Genomic DNA, 17691 nt, shown 5'->3' with positions numbered 1-17691 from the left:
AGGGTCTCCCGCTGTCAACACCCCTATTTCCTCTTCTACATACGTGTACCCAGTTTGTCGAGGACTAACCCCCTGGATACAGGCCGTCTTTACAAGTATATACAAGTTTAACTACCCAAGCAACTACTAATTAAACTATCCAAAATATTCCTGCTCCAAGCTCCATCACCTGCCTAACTGGACACTACCTGCAGGCATCACAGAATTGTATGTGAAGAATTACTCCATATGTATATTTGTATTACCTCGTCCTGCTAGTAAAAGAGCAACGACTACCCCCGAGACCTGGTTGTCTGTTGTCATTGTCAGGTACCACGTGGGGGCGGGTAGTCAGGGACATCAAAAAGAGGCTTTGTGCACATTTGGGATCAAGGGCCCCTCTACAAGCCGGCCACATCTGACATATTACCCGTGACATCAGTCCTGGCCCTCCTGAGTGTTACAGATATACTGTATAATAAGACAACATAGAGGAGTCAACAGGGTTATGTTTATGTCTGACTTACCGATGTATGACACCATTCTCATGCAGGTACTGGAGTCCGCACACCATCTCTGCCGCAAAGAGTCTGTGGAGTAGAAAGAATAGGATTGATCAGTGGTTACATACATATATACCCATACAGAGAACATAAGATGGTTACATAGGAATGAACATTAACTAAAGACTGCCCTAGACTAGGTATACTAAACTGTTGTTCCAAAGCCCATGAACTTCTAGCTACACCCCTATTTTTAGGATTCATCTGTAAGATATTTACCTTGTTGTGTCTATATCAAACGGCAACCATTCCATTAGGTCACACAGGTCTCCTCCAGCCATAAAGTCCATGGCAATGATGTGTTCTTCTGGTGTCTCCATATATGCCCGCATACAGATTAGGAAGCGGCATCCTTCAGCAATTGTCAGGACTTCTAGCTCAGTAAAGATTGTCTCCTGTACATGACTCTTAGCCATGATTTTCACAGCCGGGAGATCTTCACTGACTGGATCTGATGCTACAGTGACAGAATCTGGTGAAAGTGTGGACAGACACCCAGGTGACAGCCTTGCAGACCTGGGCAGTGGAAGCCTGATGACGAACAACCTAGTAGGCCCCAACAGCACTCGTGGAAAGAGCAGTCACACTGAGAGTCGGTGGCCTGTCCTTTATAGCCAACTAAAGTCACTAAGAGGTGGAAGCCTTGGAAGCAACCTGGCCTCAGGGACAACAAACAAGGCAAATGAACGACACTTATTTGCCAGATTTCAGCAATGCCACCACTGACCGGAGAGACTCGTGCGGAACCTACAGACAAAATCATTCAGACCTTTCAGGTCCAGAATGGGGTGAAGAGAGCCATCCGTCTTGAGAACTGTGCACAGGTGGAAAAGTAACCCTGGAAAAGCTTTTAAGTGGGGAAGGTACCTAGGAGAACTTGATGGAGTAGCTGGTTGACACCACCTCTTGGACCTGGGTGTTATTTACTCTGGCAAGCCAGATCGCCTGGAAGGCCTTCATGCTGAGGCGAACTAGGGGAAAAAAATGCTTGGAGGACTTGGAGCAAGACTGCCAGACAGGTCTGGGCTTGAAAGAGGAAATCTTGGAGGAGGAGTCCCGGGAAGACTGTCCCTTGAAGTAAGAGGTGGAGCCACGAAAGGAGTGGAAATGCTAAGAATGGCTGGAAGAGGGAGTCTTGCGCTTTGGACATCTCTGGGGGAAGGGAGAATTTTTTCCCCTGTAGCATCAGAAATTAGCTTTTCAAGGCCTTTTCCAAAAAGCTGTCCCTGTTCGTCCCGAAAGAGGGAAGAGCCATGACCACCATTGTAGAGGCAGATTCAGCTTTCTACAAATGGATCCAGAAAGTACAGAGGATTGCCACTGGGTTAGCAGCCACCTTGGTAGAACAGTGATCTATTTCCAAGGCAGCACAGATACCATTGAGGATTTGAGAGATGAACAGCTGATTATTCTGGAGTGGGCCTTCATTGGAGAGACCCCTCTAGAAGAGTTTGGCTCAGAAAATACAGGCCTAGCTAACCCAAGAAGCAGGAAGGAAGACTGTAGGGAGGAGCCAGCCGCTACTTAAAGAGGACCTTTCACCACTTTTGGGCACAGGCAGTTCTATATACTGCCAGAAAGCTGACAGTGCGCTGAATTCAGCACACTGTCGGCTTTCCCGATCTGTGCCCGGTGTGAAGAGCTTACGGCCCGGTACCGTAGCTCTTCTATGGTCAGAAGGGCGTTTCTGACCATTAGCCAGGAACGTCCTTCTGCCTCGCGGCGCCTATCGCGCTGTGCTGTGGAGCAGGGAGGAACGCCCCCTCCCTCTGCTCACAGCGCTCGTCCATAGACGAGTATTATCAGGGAGGGAGGGGGCGTTCCTCCCCACTCCACAGCACAGCGCGATAGGCGCCGCGAGGCAGAAGGACGTTCCTAATGGTCAGAAACGCCCTTCTGACTGTAAAGCGCTACGGTACTGGGACCGATAGCGCTTTACACCGGGCACGGATCGGGAAAGCCGACAGTGCGCTGAATTCTGGCAGTATATAACACTGCCTGTGCCCAGATATGGTGAAAGGTCCTCTTTAAGGCCACCTTGTCAAGAGAATCCACCCTCTTGTCTGGATAGTGGTCTGGGAGAGCCTAGCTATTACAGGGTTCACCGCAGGACACTGTGACCACTGGGAACCACACTGATCTGGAAAAGGAAAAAGGAGGTCGACTTTGGGAGGAAAGCTTGGGACAGTCCATGAGAAACCATTATTCCTTTAAGATATGGTAAAATGCCCTATGGTAGATGAAGACCAGAGGAGACCGGCGCATGGGGTGGAAGGAGATGTCCTCTTGAGAAGCAGGATCTGGGTCTTCAGAGATCTATAGGGTATGTCGGACTGCACTGATGATCTCTTTCATATTAGCAGATATAGATGTGCCTAGCTGTTGCAACGGAGTCAAAGGCAAACCCTAGGAAAAACAGACCGAGCAGGGGGAGACAGGGTACCTGTCAGAGAGGAGTTGTGAGCTGTGGCCCTATCTGGGGAAGGGCCCAGAGGAAGGTTAGGAGGACAGTGACCTATAAGATGAGTTCCTGGTCCTTTTGTGAAGATAGCTCCTGGATGAGTGTGTCTGGGGAGGGGCCTAGTGTCACCAACAGAGCGGTCATTTGAGAAGGCAGCCATTCCTGAGTTTTCACCACAGACTGATTAATTCTGGCAAGGTTGTCTATGGTCCAAGAAAGGGAAACCTCCCAGACCGGGGGACACACCACCAGAGAAAGGCTGGGATGGTCCAGAGCTGGCTTAGAAGAGAGGCAGAGAGAGCAGATGGGCTCCAGCTGATTGCATGGCAACTTTTTAGTACAGCCGGCACACATATAAAACATGATGGCACTGGGAGGGGACAAGGGGCAGGATGGCTGATCGCGAGAGGACATGGTGGAGGGGGCCTTAAGGGAGGTTAGCCTAGCAGACCACCAGAGAAGTTCGATCACCAAGTTGTTGCAGGAGGCTGCTGAGAGAGGGTCTGGAAAGGGGAAAAGCATGAAGACCGCAGGAGACTGAAGAAGCTGAAAAAGGAGCAGAAAAAAAACAGGAACAGCTCAAGTAAAAAAATAAAAAAGAAGCAGGAAGAGCAAGATTCCAGAGAAATTAGAAGGATTTCCCAGCAGATTCTCACTTCCACTTGATTGGAAGAGGGACAAGTGACCTTCCATGGGCCAATGAGGGGACTAGGTGGGGTCTCAGCAGCCCGGAAAGCCCAAGTTAGAGGCGGGCCTACTTTCACCCTAGTGCGAGACCAGGAAGTAAATTAGGAGGACGCGGCTGGCAACAAGGCACCCCTGACGCGGAAGGTGACCAGGAGCTCCAGAAGGCTTGTGTAGGCTGAAGAAAGGAAGCCTGGAAATGGGTTCCAGAAAAAAATCAGGGATTGCATCGGCAATAAAAAGCAGAGTCGGTATTAAAGAAGGGGATTATTACCTAAAATGGTGGCCCGGGGAAGAGATCCATATATAGAAAGGGTGCCCAAGCTTTTTCCCCCAGGATTAGGCTCCAGATAAAGGCCCCAGAGAATGTACCCCAATTGCTAGGGGGGTGGGAGTGGAAGGAGGGGTGGCTGGTGGACAAGGGGAATCTTCAGGTACCTACCTCATCTTCAGGTACTTACTTCATCCGCCGTCTTCAGGCACCGCAGGGTCACCTCTTCACTGAACCTCACACATGGGAAAGAGGTCTGGCCACTGATGTGGGGACTGGGAGACCAGTGAGGCGCTCTTTGCCAAGTGTTGCACCTGTAGGGGGTGTGACAAATGTGGCGTACATGCTGAAGACCTCGCTCTGCATCTGAAAAGAAAGATAAAATAAAAACAATGCAAGACAGCAAGACCTTAGTCAGGTCATGTGTACCTTCTACAAACACTAGGCCAAAGCTGGCTAGCACAGTGTTTGTGTTGTGGTTATAGCCTCGAGGCAGAGCCAATATCTTTTACTACTCCTAGTGTCAGCTTCCTAATGGTGAGGTCTATACCCATGGTGCTGTATCCCCCAATTAAATAAGTGAGAAAGTTCAATTTTAAGGCTAAGGCCCCACATAGCGAAATGCAGCAGAAATAAAAACTATTTATATAGTGAGTTTTTGCTGTGTTTTTATGTTTTTTTCTCACCGAATTAAATCTATTGGGAAAATGCTCATGATTCTGCAACCCACATTAACCCCTTCTCAACATCCGCCATACTAGTACGACAGAAGCCGCAGAAGCCGGGTGTTTGAACAGGACGGCAGCCCGGGAGCCTGCCATAGCCGCATGGGTGTTTTATACAGCAGACACCCGTTGCTAATGTGCCTGATCGGTGCCCGCAATTGCGGGCATTAACCCCTCTGGCGCCTTAGTCAAAGCTGAACGAGGTGCCAGTTTGCTGATGCCGCGTGGGCGCCCCATTTTTCCAGGGATCGCCGACACCTGGAGCAAGCTATAGGGCCGGCTTCCCATTGTTTTGAGAGCCAGCAGCCTTGTGAAGGCTCCCAGGCCTGTCATTCAATAGTTTCTATTGCAGGCTACTCTATGTACCCTACAATAGAACTGCCGTATTTTTGCATTGCATTAGTGATCAGATTCCCTGGGGTTCAAGACCCTTAGGGGGTCTACTAAATGGAAAAAAAAAATTAATAAATAAATTAAAAAAGTAAAAAATAAATAAATAAAAAGTATTAAAAATTCAAATCACGCCCTTTTTCCTAGAACACATATAAAATTACTTAAATACTGTGAATACACATTAGATATCCCTGTGTCTGAAAATGCTTGGTCTACAAATCTATAAAAATATTTTTCCCATACGATCAATGCCGTAGTGAGAAAAAAAGTCAAAAGTGCCAAACCGCCATTTTTTCACTGTACTGCATCTCATAAAAATTTGAATAAAAAGTGATCAAAACAATAGCAATTCCCCAAAATGGTATAACTGGAAAAGTACACCCCACCCCGAAAAAAAAGACGCCGTACACATCCCCATACATGGAAATATAAAAAAGTTACAGGTGTCAGAATATGGCAACTTTCAGAAAAAAAATTTGGGGGCAGTGTTGGATTTTTGTTAAGGAGGTAAAATTTATGTAAAACCATATAAATTTGGTATCCTTGGAATCATACTGAAACATAGAATACAGGAGACATGTCATTTTGGCTGTACATTGAACGCCGTATAAACCAAGCCCAGAAGAAAGTCGGCCAAAAGCACTTTTTCTTCAAATCCCCCCCATTCTGAATTTTTTCCTGCTTCCCAGTACATTGTACAGAGTAATTAATGGCGGCATCATGATGAAAAATTTGTCCTGCAAACATTAAGACCTCATATGAATCTGAGAGCGGAGAATTAAAAAATTTGTGGAGTTTGGAAGGGGGAGTCAAAAATGAAAAATACCCCCGGTGGGAAGGGGTTAAAGTACTGCGATTTAACAAAAAAAACAAAAAACAAAACATGTATTATTTAAAACACAGCCTATTCATAACTTTTTTTTTTTTTATCTGTGTGAATGACATTAAATGAAATTTCATTCACTTTACTGGTACTGTACACACTGAAGTTTTCATTGTCGCCCTACCGCAACAGCCAGATGCCAAGTTTTGGGATCATAACTAAATTCTGTCCCACCATACAGACATTACATATAGTAAATAGGATAATATGTTTGACACTCCATTGTTTATATAATTTATTTTACTTTTGATCAGGATTATAATTTTAACCTAAAATCTTCACATGCACTTTCTGTAAAGCCTATGAACTGTGCAGCAGGTTACATTTTCGCAAGTCTAAACTGTGTATACCACTGAGAACCACCAGGTGGCGCCGGTCACATCAAACTATCAGTGCGCAGCTGCGAGATCTTCACGTGTCGCGTGCGCACATTCTGGCGATTCTCGCGCTTGCCTACTGCTAGGAAGACTACGGGCGGCAGTCGGGCTCTCTGTTGACCAGAATGGCAACCTCATTGGGGTCCAATACTTATAACCGACAGAACTGGGAGGACGCGGTGAGTGGCTTTAGAGGGAGATGATGGTGTACGACTATTAGTGCTGTGTGAACCGGGAGTAGCCGGGGGAAGGAGAGGCCTGAGTAGGCCGAGGCTGGTCCCCATCTACTATGTTCAGTCCACGTCTGTACTTATAGCTCATTGACATAGTGTAGCCCCTCAGTAAGAAGAACTGAGGACATTTTTTTTTTTAGAAAAGCTGAGAATTAGTGGGCATGTATTGAGGTCCACACCGTGTGTGTGTGCGCACGCGCGCAATTGCTGTGCAGTGCAGTGAAAGCACACGGATCCCCATAGACTATAATGGGGTCCGTGTGCTTGCTGCAGACTGCCGGCACGAATCATGTGGACAGGAAAGTAGATTGTGAAGTAATTTCCAGTTCGTATAGTCTATGGGGATCCGTGTGCTTTTACTGCACAGCGGACTCCCCCGGATGGAATAGCAACGCAAATGTGAACCAACCCTTAGACTGTTCACACCAGTGATGTGGCTTCATCTTTGGAGAGAAATCATAACCCTCAGGATAAAATCCTGATAAGACCCCATTATAAGTAAGACGCCATTCACATCAAGTTTTGATCAGTTTTACAGATACAAAAAAAACTGATGGTGAAATCGGTTGGAAACTGAGGATTTTTCATTTACATAGGATCAACATTAGCCAAAATGGATCCAATTTTGTGGGACCCAAACTTAGATAAGTCCTACTTTTCTCTTTTTTATATAACTTTGACTCTGTATAACTATGTATATCTGTATAACAGATACTTAACAGTTTCATTCCGCTTTCAGCATCGGGGTAATTCTATTCAGATCAAAGTCTGTAAATCTGTTCTTTTACATCTAAATGGATGCAAAAAACCCGCTGCAAACTTATAGTGATGCATTTACATAGACATCAATGTAAGAAAAAAAAAACCTAATCCATTTTTTTTTGTTTTTTTTTCCATTTGCATTGATGTCTATGTATCCATTTCTATTTTTTCTACATCCCTTAAACATGATCTGAATAGAGCCTTGTATCTATAAAACTGGTCAATTAGACCAGTGAACAAAACGTGATATGAATGGCCCTATGCAGGGTTAGGGGCGTGAGGGATTCATCACTGTGTCCTGTTTCCATTAGAAATGGCGACTGTGACACAGATATCAATAGATCTTCTGAGAAGGAATTACCTGTATATTGGTATGACCTATTTGTCACAATGACTGTAGGTCATACCAGATTTCTAGAACAACCAGACATAAGAAATTTGGAAGAGCCGCAATATTCAGTAGCTGGCTGTATGTTCACCAGAGAATCATTTACTTTACCATGCAGCTTTGACTGATTTGTAACCATGATTTTTTTTTTTTTCAGGACTTCCCAATTCTGTGCCAGACATGTTTAGGAGAAAATCCTTATATCAGAATGGTAAGTCATGTGAGCCCTGAAGTACCAGGGTCCTGGTTATTTATATATCCAGAGCACATTGTAGTGAAATTCTAAGTATGTCCATAGCCTATAGTGACCCTCATTTGCCCATAAGAGGGCTCTTTGGGGATATATTAGGTACAACTGTTGTTTTTTCTTTTTCTCTTCATTGTATTAAGAAAGTGTCTGAGGAAAATCTTGTTAGGCTTGCAGTATGCAAATTCCATGTGTGAACAAAGTCTGCTTTTTTTTTCTTATGTTTGTAGTTTTCTTAAACTTTTAATTCTGTGAATTATGGACATCATAGAAACTCTATGGCAAAATTATATTTTTTCTGAAAATGGGTTTATTTAGAAAATTGTCTTTGGACAGTGTTCTGTCTTTGGAAAGCTGTCCTGTGCTTTATGAGGTTCCTATCTAATGAAATTCATGCAAATTGACATTTGATAATTCGGAAATATGGATAATCTGGCACTTGTGTACAGCAGCAGACTATATTATTCTGAATTTCACAAGACTAGATGAGTAGTCAGAGAATTTTAGGTATCTAAAGAGACTGTCCAGTTTGTAGTCTCTAATCGAACAGCAGTCAGATTCTATGGCTTCTCATGAGTGCAGTTGGTCTGTGAGATATGGACGGTGTCGACCGTTTTTCCCAGACTACAGGCATCATAGACACTATGCTTGAAATATGGTAAGGGGAAGTATTAGCAGATTACTCATCCCTGAAGGTGATCTCTTTTTGAATGTAGATCTTTGCACTTTTCTGTTGTTTATAAGGCTATTTGCATATACTATACATTGATTTATCATTTTTTGATTTTGTCTGTTTTGTATTTCAGACCAAAGAAAAATATGGCAAAGAATGCAAGGTGAGATATGTTGTTTCATGCCGCGGTTATGGTGTGTAATGCATCAAAGTAAGGTTATGAAAAGGGCTTCTGGGATTTTGAGCAGTCAGTGGGATTCTGACTCCCTCAGGATCATCCAGTTGAAGGGCCACTTCATTGCATACTAGGCACGGCACATTTTATAGTAATTGTGCCTGGTATTCCAGCTCCTTCACATTCTCTTGAATGGAACTGAGCTGCCGAAAAAAAGGTGACTGTTGGGCATGTCGCTAACAAGTCGCACAAGTAGCTGGTTGGTAGGGGTACTGAGAGTTGGAGCCCAACTGATCTGATGATGACCTTTGTCACCTTAATTGTTCCCGCTTGTTGGCAGTGTCCATCATTGATGTCATTGTCACAGGTTGTTGCTATCATAGAGGAACATGCACTCAGAACTGCATTAGCCATCCTGCTTGTATAAACTAGTGAGCACAATGCAGTGACTGGAAGAGTTTCTAATTCTCTTGGCTGTGATATATTTTTTAAAAGTAAACTCTACATAGATGAGCGAGTTTGCCCAATGTCACTGTTACCACAAATTCTTCATTTTCCCTACTCTTTTTATTTAGATATGTGCACGTCCTTTCACAGTATTTCGATGGTGTCCAGGAGTGCGAATGCGCTTTAAGAAAACAGAAGTATGTCAGACTTGTAGCAAGTTGAAAAACGTCTGCCAGACATGCCTTCTAGACCTGGAGTATGGTAAATATCATTTTGGCAAGGTGGTATAAGGCCTACTTTAAGTGGGAGTATTTTTGGTCTGTGTGCTGTCAGTGTGTACAACAGACTCACAAATAGTGCATGGGTTATTTCACATCTCCGTTTGCTGCATGCACTGTTTATTCTGTTTTGCAGACTTAAAGACCATTGTTAGCAAAGGTCAACTTATGATTGTGGATGCAAAAATCAAGCAGGGTTGTATTTGTGCCAACTCTCTGGTTGCAGCACTTAGCGGGTCAAAACATGTCCCTATCATTGTCATTGGGCGTGACATAGTAGAACAGAATCGCAATCTTATTTTGTGAAATCACATACTGCTGTGTAGCAATAGCCTTCGAAGTATTTCATACAATAGTATTTCAATTAACAATGTCCTCGCTTTATTTAGGTCTTCCTATTCAAGTGCGTGATGCAGGGATTTCTTTTAAGGATGACATGCCTAGATCTGATGTAAATAAAGAGTACTACACACAGAATATGGAAAGAGAAGTAAGTACTAGTAAACCTGTACAGGTGGTGTATGGTATGACAGATTGTGAATTTCTGTATTTCAGGTATTGATGTATGTACAGGTAATGCGATAAATTGTATCTTGCACAAAGAGTTTATATAGAGGTCCTTGATGTCTTTTATACTGATTGATATCACGTGGGTTGATCTCTAAATATCCATAAACTCTATTCTTTTTTTCTTTTTTTTTCTCTCTACACTAAAGATTTCAAATTCAGATGGAACAAGACCAGTTGGCGGGCTGGGAAAAGCCACATCCAGCAGCGATATGCTTTTAAAATTGGCTCGTACCACTCCATACTACAAACGAAACCGTCCTCACATTTGTTCTTTCTGGGTGAAAGGAGAGTGTAAAAGAGGAGAAGAATGTCCATACAGGTAATGACTAGAAATACGTACTATTTGTTTAATGAGTTATTCCCATCGCAGACATGTATGGCTTCTCCATTTATGGTTTCCATAAATGTCCAATCAATGTGGGTCAACCGATCCACACCATGTGGCCAGTGTGAATGAAGAGGCTCCATTTCCTTCTATGGGAGAGGGCGCTGCACATGTACATATCCACAAATGCTTGCAAATGTGAACCTAGCCTTACAATGTTCATTGGAAACATGTCCATGTGTTTAATATGTCCTTTCAACCTCTTCATTATCTTAGACATGAGAAACCCACAGATCCCGATGACCCTCTTGCAGATCAGAATATCAAAGACCGTTATTATGGTATCAATGATCCTGTAGCAGACAAGCTCTTGAAAAGGGCCTCAACAATGCCACGTTTGGACCCCCCAGAGGATAAGACAATTACTACACTATATGTGGGAGGACTAGGTGACAACATCAGCGAATCAGAGCTTAGGTATGTTTTCCAGCATTTTTATGCTTACTATGTTCAACTATCCTTTTCTAAACTATATACGACATGTGTATATACAAACAGTAGCATTGTTCCTTGTTCTTTTCCACAGAAATCACTTTTACCAGTTTGGTGAGATAAGGACAATTACGGTAGTTCAGCGTCAGCAGTGCGCCTTTATTCAGTTTGCCACCAGGCAATCGGCAGAAATGGCAGCAGAGAAATCCTTTAATAAGCTGATTGTTAATGGCCGTCGCCTCAATGTCAAGTGGGGAAGGTGAGATATTAAATGTCTGTTTGCTTTATGTGTGTGGCTGGTCTTAATACACAGGAAATAGAATAACATTATGTACTTGACTAAAAGAACACGCACTCAAATTAATTTGAAGTTATTACCATGTCTGAAAATGCCCATGCTGTTAAAAAAAATACCGTATCCCATGTTGTGAATACAGTCATGAGAAACAATTCTTTCACTGCTTCGCCTGCCAAAAAGTGACTGAAAACATCATACATTCCCTATCACACATTCTCCATTACACAACTATGAGGACAGAAATTTAAAAAAGTTACAGGTGTCAATATAGCAAAAAGAAAGCATAAGATAAGAAAGATAAGATAATCCTATTAAAGGATTATTTTATCTTATTTTATGCTTTCATACCTTTACAATGTAAATCTGGTACTGCTATTCTTGCACCGCCTGCAATTAACTGTGACGTAGATGGGTTTCTAAATTACTAACAGTGAATTCTTTAAAATCAATAGCTATAAGAAAATGCTGCAGTTTTTGGTTTTATAAATAATTCCAGCCCACTCTGAATTGTTTTTCCAGCTTTCCAGTATATTGTATGGAATATTAGATCATGCCATTAGGAAGTACACTTTGTCATGCAAAACAAAAAAAAACCCCGACATGTAGGTTTTTTCTGTCCGCTTGAAAAGTCGGACATCTTTACAAACGGACAGGCAAGGAGTGCAAAAGAACGCACCCGATCGCCATTTCAATGAATGAAAAGTGTCACGGACACAGCTAGTGTCCGCTGCTAATGTCCGTGCGAGATTTTGAACGGACTCTAGGAGCGGACACTACCTGTCGGACAATGACGGTAGTGTGAACGCCCCCTAAGTCTAGTTTTATTGTTAATAACCATTACTTCTTTGTATCTATGATGAGTAAGTGTGGATGTAAATTCTCTGTGTAGTTGGCTCACACTTAGGGGACATTCGCATTTCGGTTGTGAACACCTGTTGCTCTCATCTGTCATAGGATGAAGTCAGTAGACTTTAACAGCAGTGGAGTGAACGACACAGACCGCGGAGAAGGTGGGGGGCTCTCCATCTGGTGTCCATTTCTATTGTCTCTAATGTAAATAACATGATGGACAGTTTCTTCCGGACAGATTCTTCCCTCATGTTAGTTTACTTTAGTAACTTTTTATGTTTTTGGGGTTTTTTTTAACTCAAGAGTGAATGCAGATGGACACATGATGGAGGGGGCTACATCTGTCATTTAATGTCGCTTGCTCTAATCCTATGACAGAAGAGACGAACAGACACTAATAATGGTAGCATGAACCTACCCTAACAGGTAATTGCCATCAGCTATTGGTATAACAGGTTGGAGCGGATAAATGTGCACACAGATACTGCTGTGTTCAGCGTGAACTGATTTCAACCAAAAAGGATGACCTGACGTATGACCATAGCCTAAATACACATGTATACCATGTTAATTCCTACTGATGTTTTGTGAATCGTTTCGGTGTTTGACATGTGAAGTGTCACCAAACTGGTGCCAAATTACTTTTCTTTCTGCTTCCAGATCGCAAGCAGCTAGAGGGAAAGAAAGAGAGCGAGAAGGTATTGCTGATTCTGGACTAAAATTTGAACCTGTTCCTGGATTACCTGGAGGTATGTCTGATGTGATAAACTACGAATTATGTATCACTATTTTTCCTGCTAACTTATACACAGTAGCACGGGTATAAACAAAGTCTACAACTGCAGGATCAGACGCTTTTAACAGGACTATGTGCAAAGTAGTGCAGTTTTCTAATAGATGCATTCATGCAACTATTTTACTGCCAAGGATAAATATAATATGTCTCGCCTTTAGACACATCCATGGCTATAATACAAAGTCTAGAACTTACATTTTGTTTCTTTATAAAAGCTCAAAGTCTTGTCTTTCTGAATTCTAGGTACATTATTTAGGGTAGTTGGGGAGTAGCATGGAAAGCTTTACTTTTCTGGTCCTGTGTGTGAAGAGTGACATTAGGATGTAAAATCTCAGCCTGTTACTGTCACCTCTCTCCCTTTAAAGCTTTTTACTGGTGACTAAGGAGGTTACAGGAATCTCATTCATGCTCTCACCTCGTCTTACCAGTCGGCGTATCATTATTATTAATAATTTATGTAGCACCATTAATTCCTTGATGTTATACATTTGCAAAGGGCTTTACATGCATCATACAAATAACAAGTACAATAAACTGAAAACTACCTAGATGAGGGCGGGTTCACATTTGAATGGGTCTTCTGCTCTCCGTCGCAAAAGTGTTTTTTTTTTTGGTTTTTTTTAACCGGACATGCAGGACTTTGTGTCTGGTTAAAAAAAAAAAAAAAAACCCCGGTTTCGTGCAGAGACCGGAAGACGCTCATGGGTGGACACTGAATGCCAGGTTTCCATCTCCTGTTGGCAGAAGACGGAAACCCACAAAGCGGAGACCAGGCGCAGGTATGAACCTGTCCTCACCAATATAATACAAGTAGGTCTTTTCTCTGACATATTCAGGAGTGTGGTTCTTCTTTGTCTTAACCTGTGAGCAGTTGCACATATAATCACCCCTGCACCTAAACGCTATAATAAATTAATCTTCAGTAACCTGAAGGGCAGTTGCCCCTTTTGGATGCTTCTCTCAATATAAAAGTCACAATCTCAATTTTTTTTATTTATTTTTTTTAAAGCTTTGCCACCTCCGCCTACAGAAGAAGAGTCCTCAGCAAACTATTTCAATCTTCCTCCAAATGGATCATCTGCTTTGGTGAATATTGCGCTACCGCCCCCTGGGTTAACCGCCCCACCTCCAGGTAACTAAATTGCTCATACATTGATTGCTCACAGTTTGCCAGTAATAATGTTAGATTCCATTTGTGACTAAGTTGGTAAATGAGTTTTATTGAGAAAAGGACGATACAGCGACTTGGGCCACAACTCTGATTTGCTTGAGCAAAGATCACTATGCTACCATACGACTCCTTCACCTAGTCAGTGGAGTGCTGTAGCTTGTGGTAAAAAAAAAAAAAAAATTACAGCTCTGTTCAATCTTTTTACTTCTGGAAGTTGAAGTCATAACACTCTTGGGGATGTGACTCCATTGACTTGCAGTGATGAAGGAGTTGCAGGGCGGCACGGCTATCTTTGGTCACAGTAGCCTACAGTAAAATACCATAACTTTTAGGTGGTTGTGTTTCTATTTTGTTGGTTTTTATATTCTGGGAACCAGTTTTGCTAGTTCCTTGCAGTCAATAAACCCCCAAGACTTTTAGTAACATTATTCCAATTTCTCTTTTGCAGGGTTTAGTCCACATATGTTTCCTCCAATGGCTCCACCACCATTCCTTCGTGCTCCTGGTCATATTCATTACCCTTCACAAGATCCGCAGCGCATGGGAGCACACACAGGCAAGCCTAGCAGTGCCTAGGTCTATGAGGATAGTTAGAACAATATAAAGGAATGGCTGCAAGTAAATCTGCGGTAAATAATCAAGAAATGCAAACAGAGACTTCTTGTATCTGCCCCTTGAGGTGATGGAAGCCAAATGTATAGCAGTCTACCACAAATCCCTCTAGTAACAGAAGTGGATTAAAAACTCTTATATGGGAAGTGTTGGCTTTTAATTGTCTGTTTTCCTAGCGATAAAAAGAAGGAAAAAAAAATCGTCTTTTGGAAATCTTTTTGTTTGGTTGTCTTTTTTTTTTTTTTCTCCTAACAGTTTTTTAATAAATTATCAAAATTCACAATTTTTTTCCTTGAAAACTGACTTCATTTGCCTCTATTGGGAGGTACAAGAGTAGTGTGGTTTTACCTTTATTTGATCACATAATATCCATGGTAAGTTTCTAGATTAGACTGCTATGACAAGTCCTTGCCTTTCTGCCAAGTCTGTCTGTATGATGAGTGGAATGAAACCTATAGGGCCAATTCAGATAATAAAATATGCATGTTTATTCTGTTCTTATATTTTTGAGATGTTTGAATATGTATAATATTGGTTGAATACATTCTATAAAAATCATGTTAACATAGCCTTTGTACTAACAAATGCAAATATTCTAAATCGATAGACTTGTAGTTAACCCCCCCCCCCCCAGTTCTGACTGGTTTGAATAATGTTCATTGAAACTGCAGATGGAGCAGTCACTGTAAACGGCTATAACTCCAAACAAGATCATGTCTGTAGCCCACATGGATTCTAAGATATCACTGGTTAAATATACTTACAGCTTCACTGTTCATATCATCATCCCCACCCCATTATTAATCATTCTTGTTATATACCCCCTTATATGCTACAGTCAATGTTGACTACAAAAAATAGACTTTTTCGTACCTAGGCAAGGAGACCACCCGTCATAGGACAGGAAACCTGAGGAGATATAGAGGTCTACACCTTAATTCAGGTTTCCTGTCCTCAAGATAGGAAGTGGTCGTGGAAGCTCTGAACTCCCTCTGAAGATAGTGGATTGTTCACACCCCTCTAATTCATATGAGGTCCTATCCTTTTGGTGCATAATTCTTTGTGAAGCTGTCTATCTGTAAATGCCTTGCTCATCGCCCACAGTTTTCTGTGGAGTCTGCCACAGTTGTGTTCAGGCAGCCTCTGTCTGGAGCTCCCTGACCCCCACTCTCCCAGAAGGTCTATGAATTACTAAGATTAGCAGGGAAGGAAGTCTGGAGGTGTTACTTGGTACAACATCTCATCTTATAGGCAGAGGTTGGTGCTACCCTGTCTTTTGGGATTGGATAACGCCAGCCCACAGTACCCAGGCGCTGGACTACTCAACTGGCGGACTGTGGGTCCAACCCCGAACCATGGCCACCAGCTGTCTGGACCACTGCCTTGTGACTCTTTCAGTTAGAGCAGCGGCCAGGAGAAACCTTCATCTCCCGCTCACTGTTCCCAAACCCCGATCCATTGCACTAGTAGCAACAGGGATTGGTAATCATTCCTGCTTTCACACATGAGGTCTCTTACACAGACAGCAGTGATAACTACCGGTCAAGGGATCAGGGTCTTTGTTCAGTAGGCAGGAGATGAATGTTCACTCATGTTTGACTGCAGAATCTAAGTGGTTAAAATCTGGAATTGGAGCACAGCTTTGACAGGGGGTGCAGCCAACTTCCACTCCAGAGGCCGTCTGCTCAGACACTGTACAGCAGAACGTATTAAGTCATCGACGACAGCATTGTACTACTTGGTACTTGTCATTAAAGGGTTAAGCACTGTGCCTTCATATGTATATTAAATCTAAAATTTAATAAGATTGTACTTGGATCTAAACGTCTACACAATTCCGAAGAGAGTAAACATAGCTTAGGCTTGTTACCCTTTTGTTTGCTATTTCTGCATGGTTTGTGTATACTTGTTTCTCACCTACCATAAGTAATGAAAAGATTGAGAGTCCTCAGTAGTTGATACCTTTTTTAATGGCTAACAAAAAAATGATGACAAATTGCAAGCTTTTGAGACTACTCAGGTCTCTTCATCAGGCTGGTATAACACAATATCTGAAGGTAAGCATATTTATACAGGAATAGTGTTTGGTGCACAATTGATGGAAAACAGTAGAAAGAAATAAACAGATAAGTCCAAAATAATATGTCAGTTCACAGGAAGGCTCTCTGAGTTTTATGATTCCTTTGATCAGTAACATGGTGTTTAGTTGTTGTAAAAGGACATAAAACCATGTGACTGGTTTAATCCCCCTTGGAGTGTATCAAAGGTCATCATTAGTTTATACTCACATACACGTCTATCTTTTTTGCTTTTGAAATTTCCTCTTAAAACAGGATCTTCATGTCATTGATGATATTATGATTTTGATTGCAGAAGTGTTTTGGCACAGGGAGGTCCATTCTTTGCTCTCTAATCGTATGTCGGTGTGAGTTCATCTGCATTCTGAGTGTCTGTCCTGTCTCCCCTACATAACCCCCAGTGGGACACTTGGTACATATTATTAAATACACCACGTTAGGTGCTGGGTGCAAATCGGACCAGTAACCTATAAAAAGAACTTCAAACCTCCCCAAAGAGAATCCCTAGGTTAAGTCTCAAGGACATGGGCCCCAATATAGTAGTAGGGATGAGGACCATATCTTCACAACAATGCAAGACTAATGAAGCAGAACAACAGAAGGGGAGAAATAAACTAAGAGCACAGGAAGAAAGAGATAGGAGGAATGAGAAATGGGGAGGGGAAGCATATAGAGGGTAGGGAAAACTAAGGCTGACCCTCAAGAAGAGGCATTTATTAAAGGCAGAATCATAAAGCACCAAACATGCAAGAGGAACCCAACTAGGGCTGGGAAATAATAAAAAACAAACCTGAAACCAAATGTCAGTCTTGATAACCAACGTGATATTGTTCACGTATATTATATTAGTTATTACAGTATTCGCAAGGTTCCACTTGCAGTTTTGGTTGGATGCACGAACAAAAACAGACCAAACAAAAACTGTGTTATTCACTTCTCCTGGGCTCCGGTGCAGCTCCCT

The 17691-nt window shown here is 42.4% G+C and overlaps 1 protein-coding gene across 1 annotated transcript; it reads left to right on the top strand.

Moving 5' to 3' along the window:
• Nucleotides 1-6392: 6392 nt before the first annotated feature.
• On the top strand, nucleotides 6393-14935 carry RBM22 (RNA binding motif protein 22). The gene is made up of 11 exons (XM_075270801.1): nucleotides 6393-6515; nucleotides 7877-7930; nucleotides 8773-8802; nucleotides 9390-9522; nucleotides 9929-10029; nucleotides 10256-10428; nucleotides 10711-10911; nucleotides 11021-11185; nucleotides 12734-12822; nucleotides 13879-14001; nucleotides 14489-14935. The coding sequence occupies exons 1-11, from the start codon at nucleotides 6462-6464 to the stop codon at nucleotides 14614-14616; spliced, it is 1251 nt and encodes a 416-aa protein (XP_075126902.1). The 5' UTR covers nucleotides 6393-6461; the 3' UTR covers nucleotides 14617-14935.
• The last annotated feature ends 2756 nt before the right edge of the window (nucleotides 14936-17691 follow it).

Source organism: Leptodactylus fuscus, chromosome 4 (genome assembly GCF_031893055.1).
Source record: "Leptodactylus fuscus isolate aLepFus1 chromosome 4, aLepFus1.hap2, whole genome shotgun sequence".
Classification (NCBI taxonomy): Eukaryota; Metazoa; Chordata; class Amphibia; order Anura; family Leptodactylidae; genus Leptodactylus; species Leptodactylus fuscus.
The sequence above is the reverse complement of the archived record's forward strand: the minus strand, read 5'-3'. Positions and strand labels throughout refer to the sequence as shown.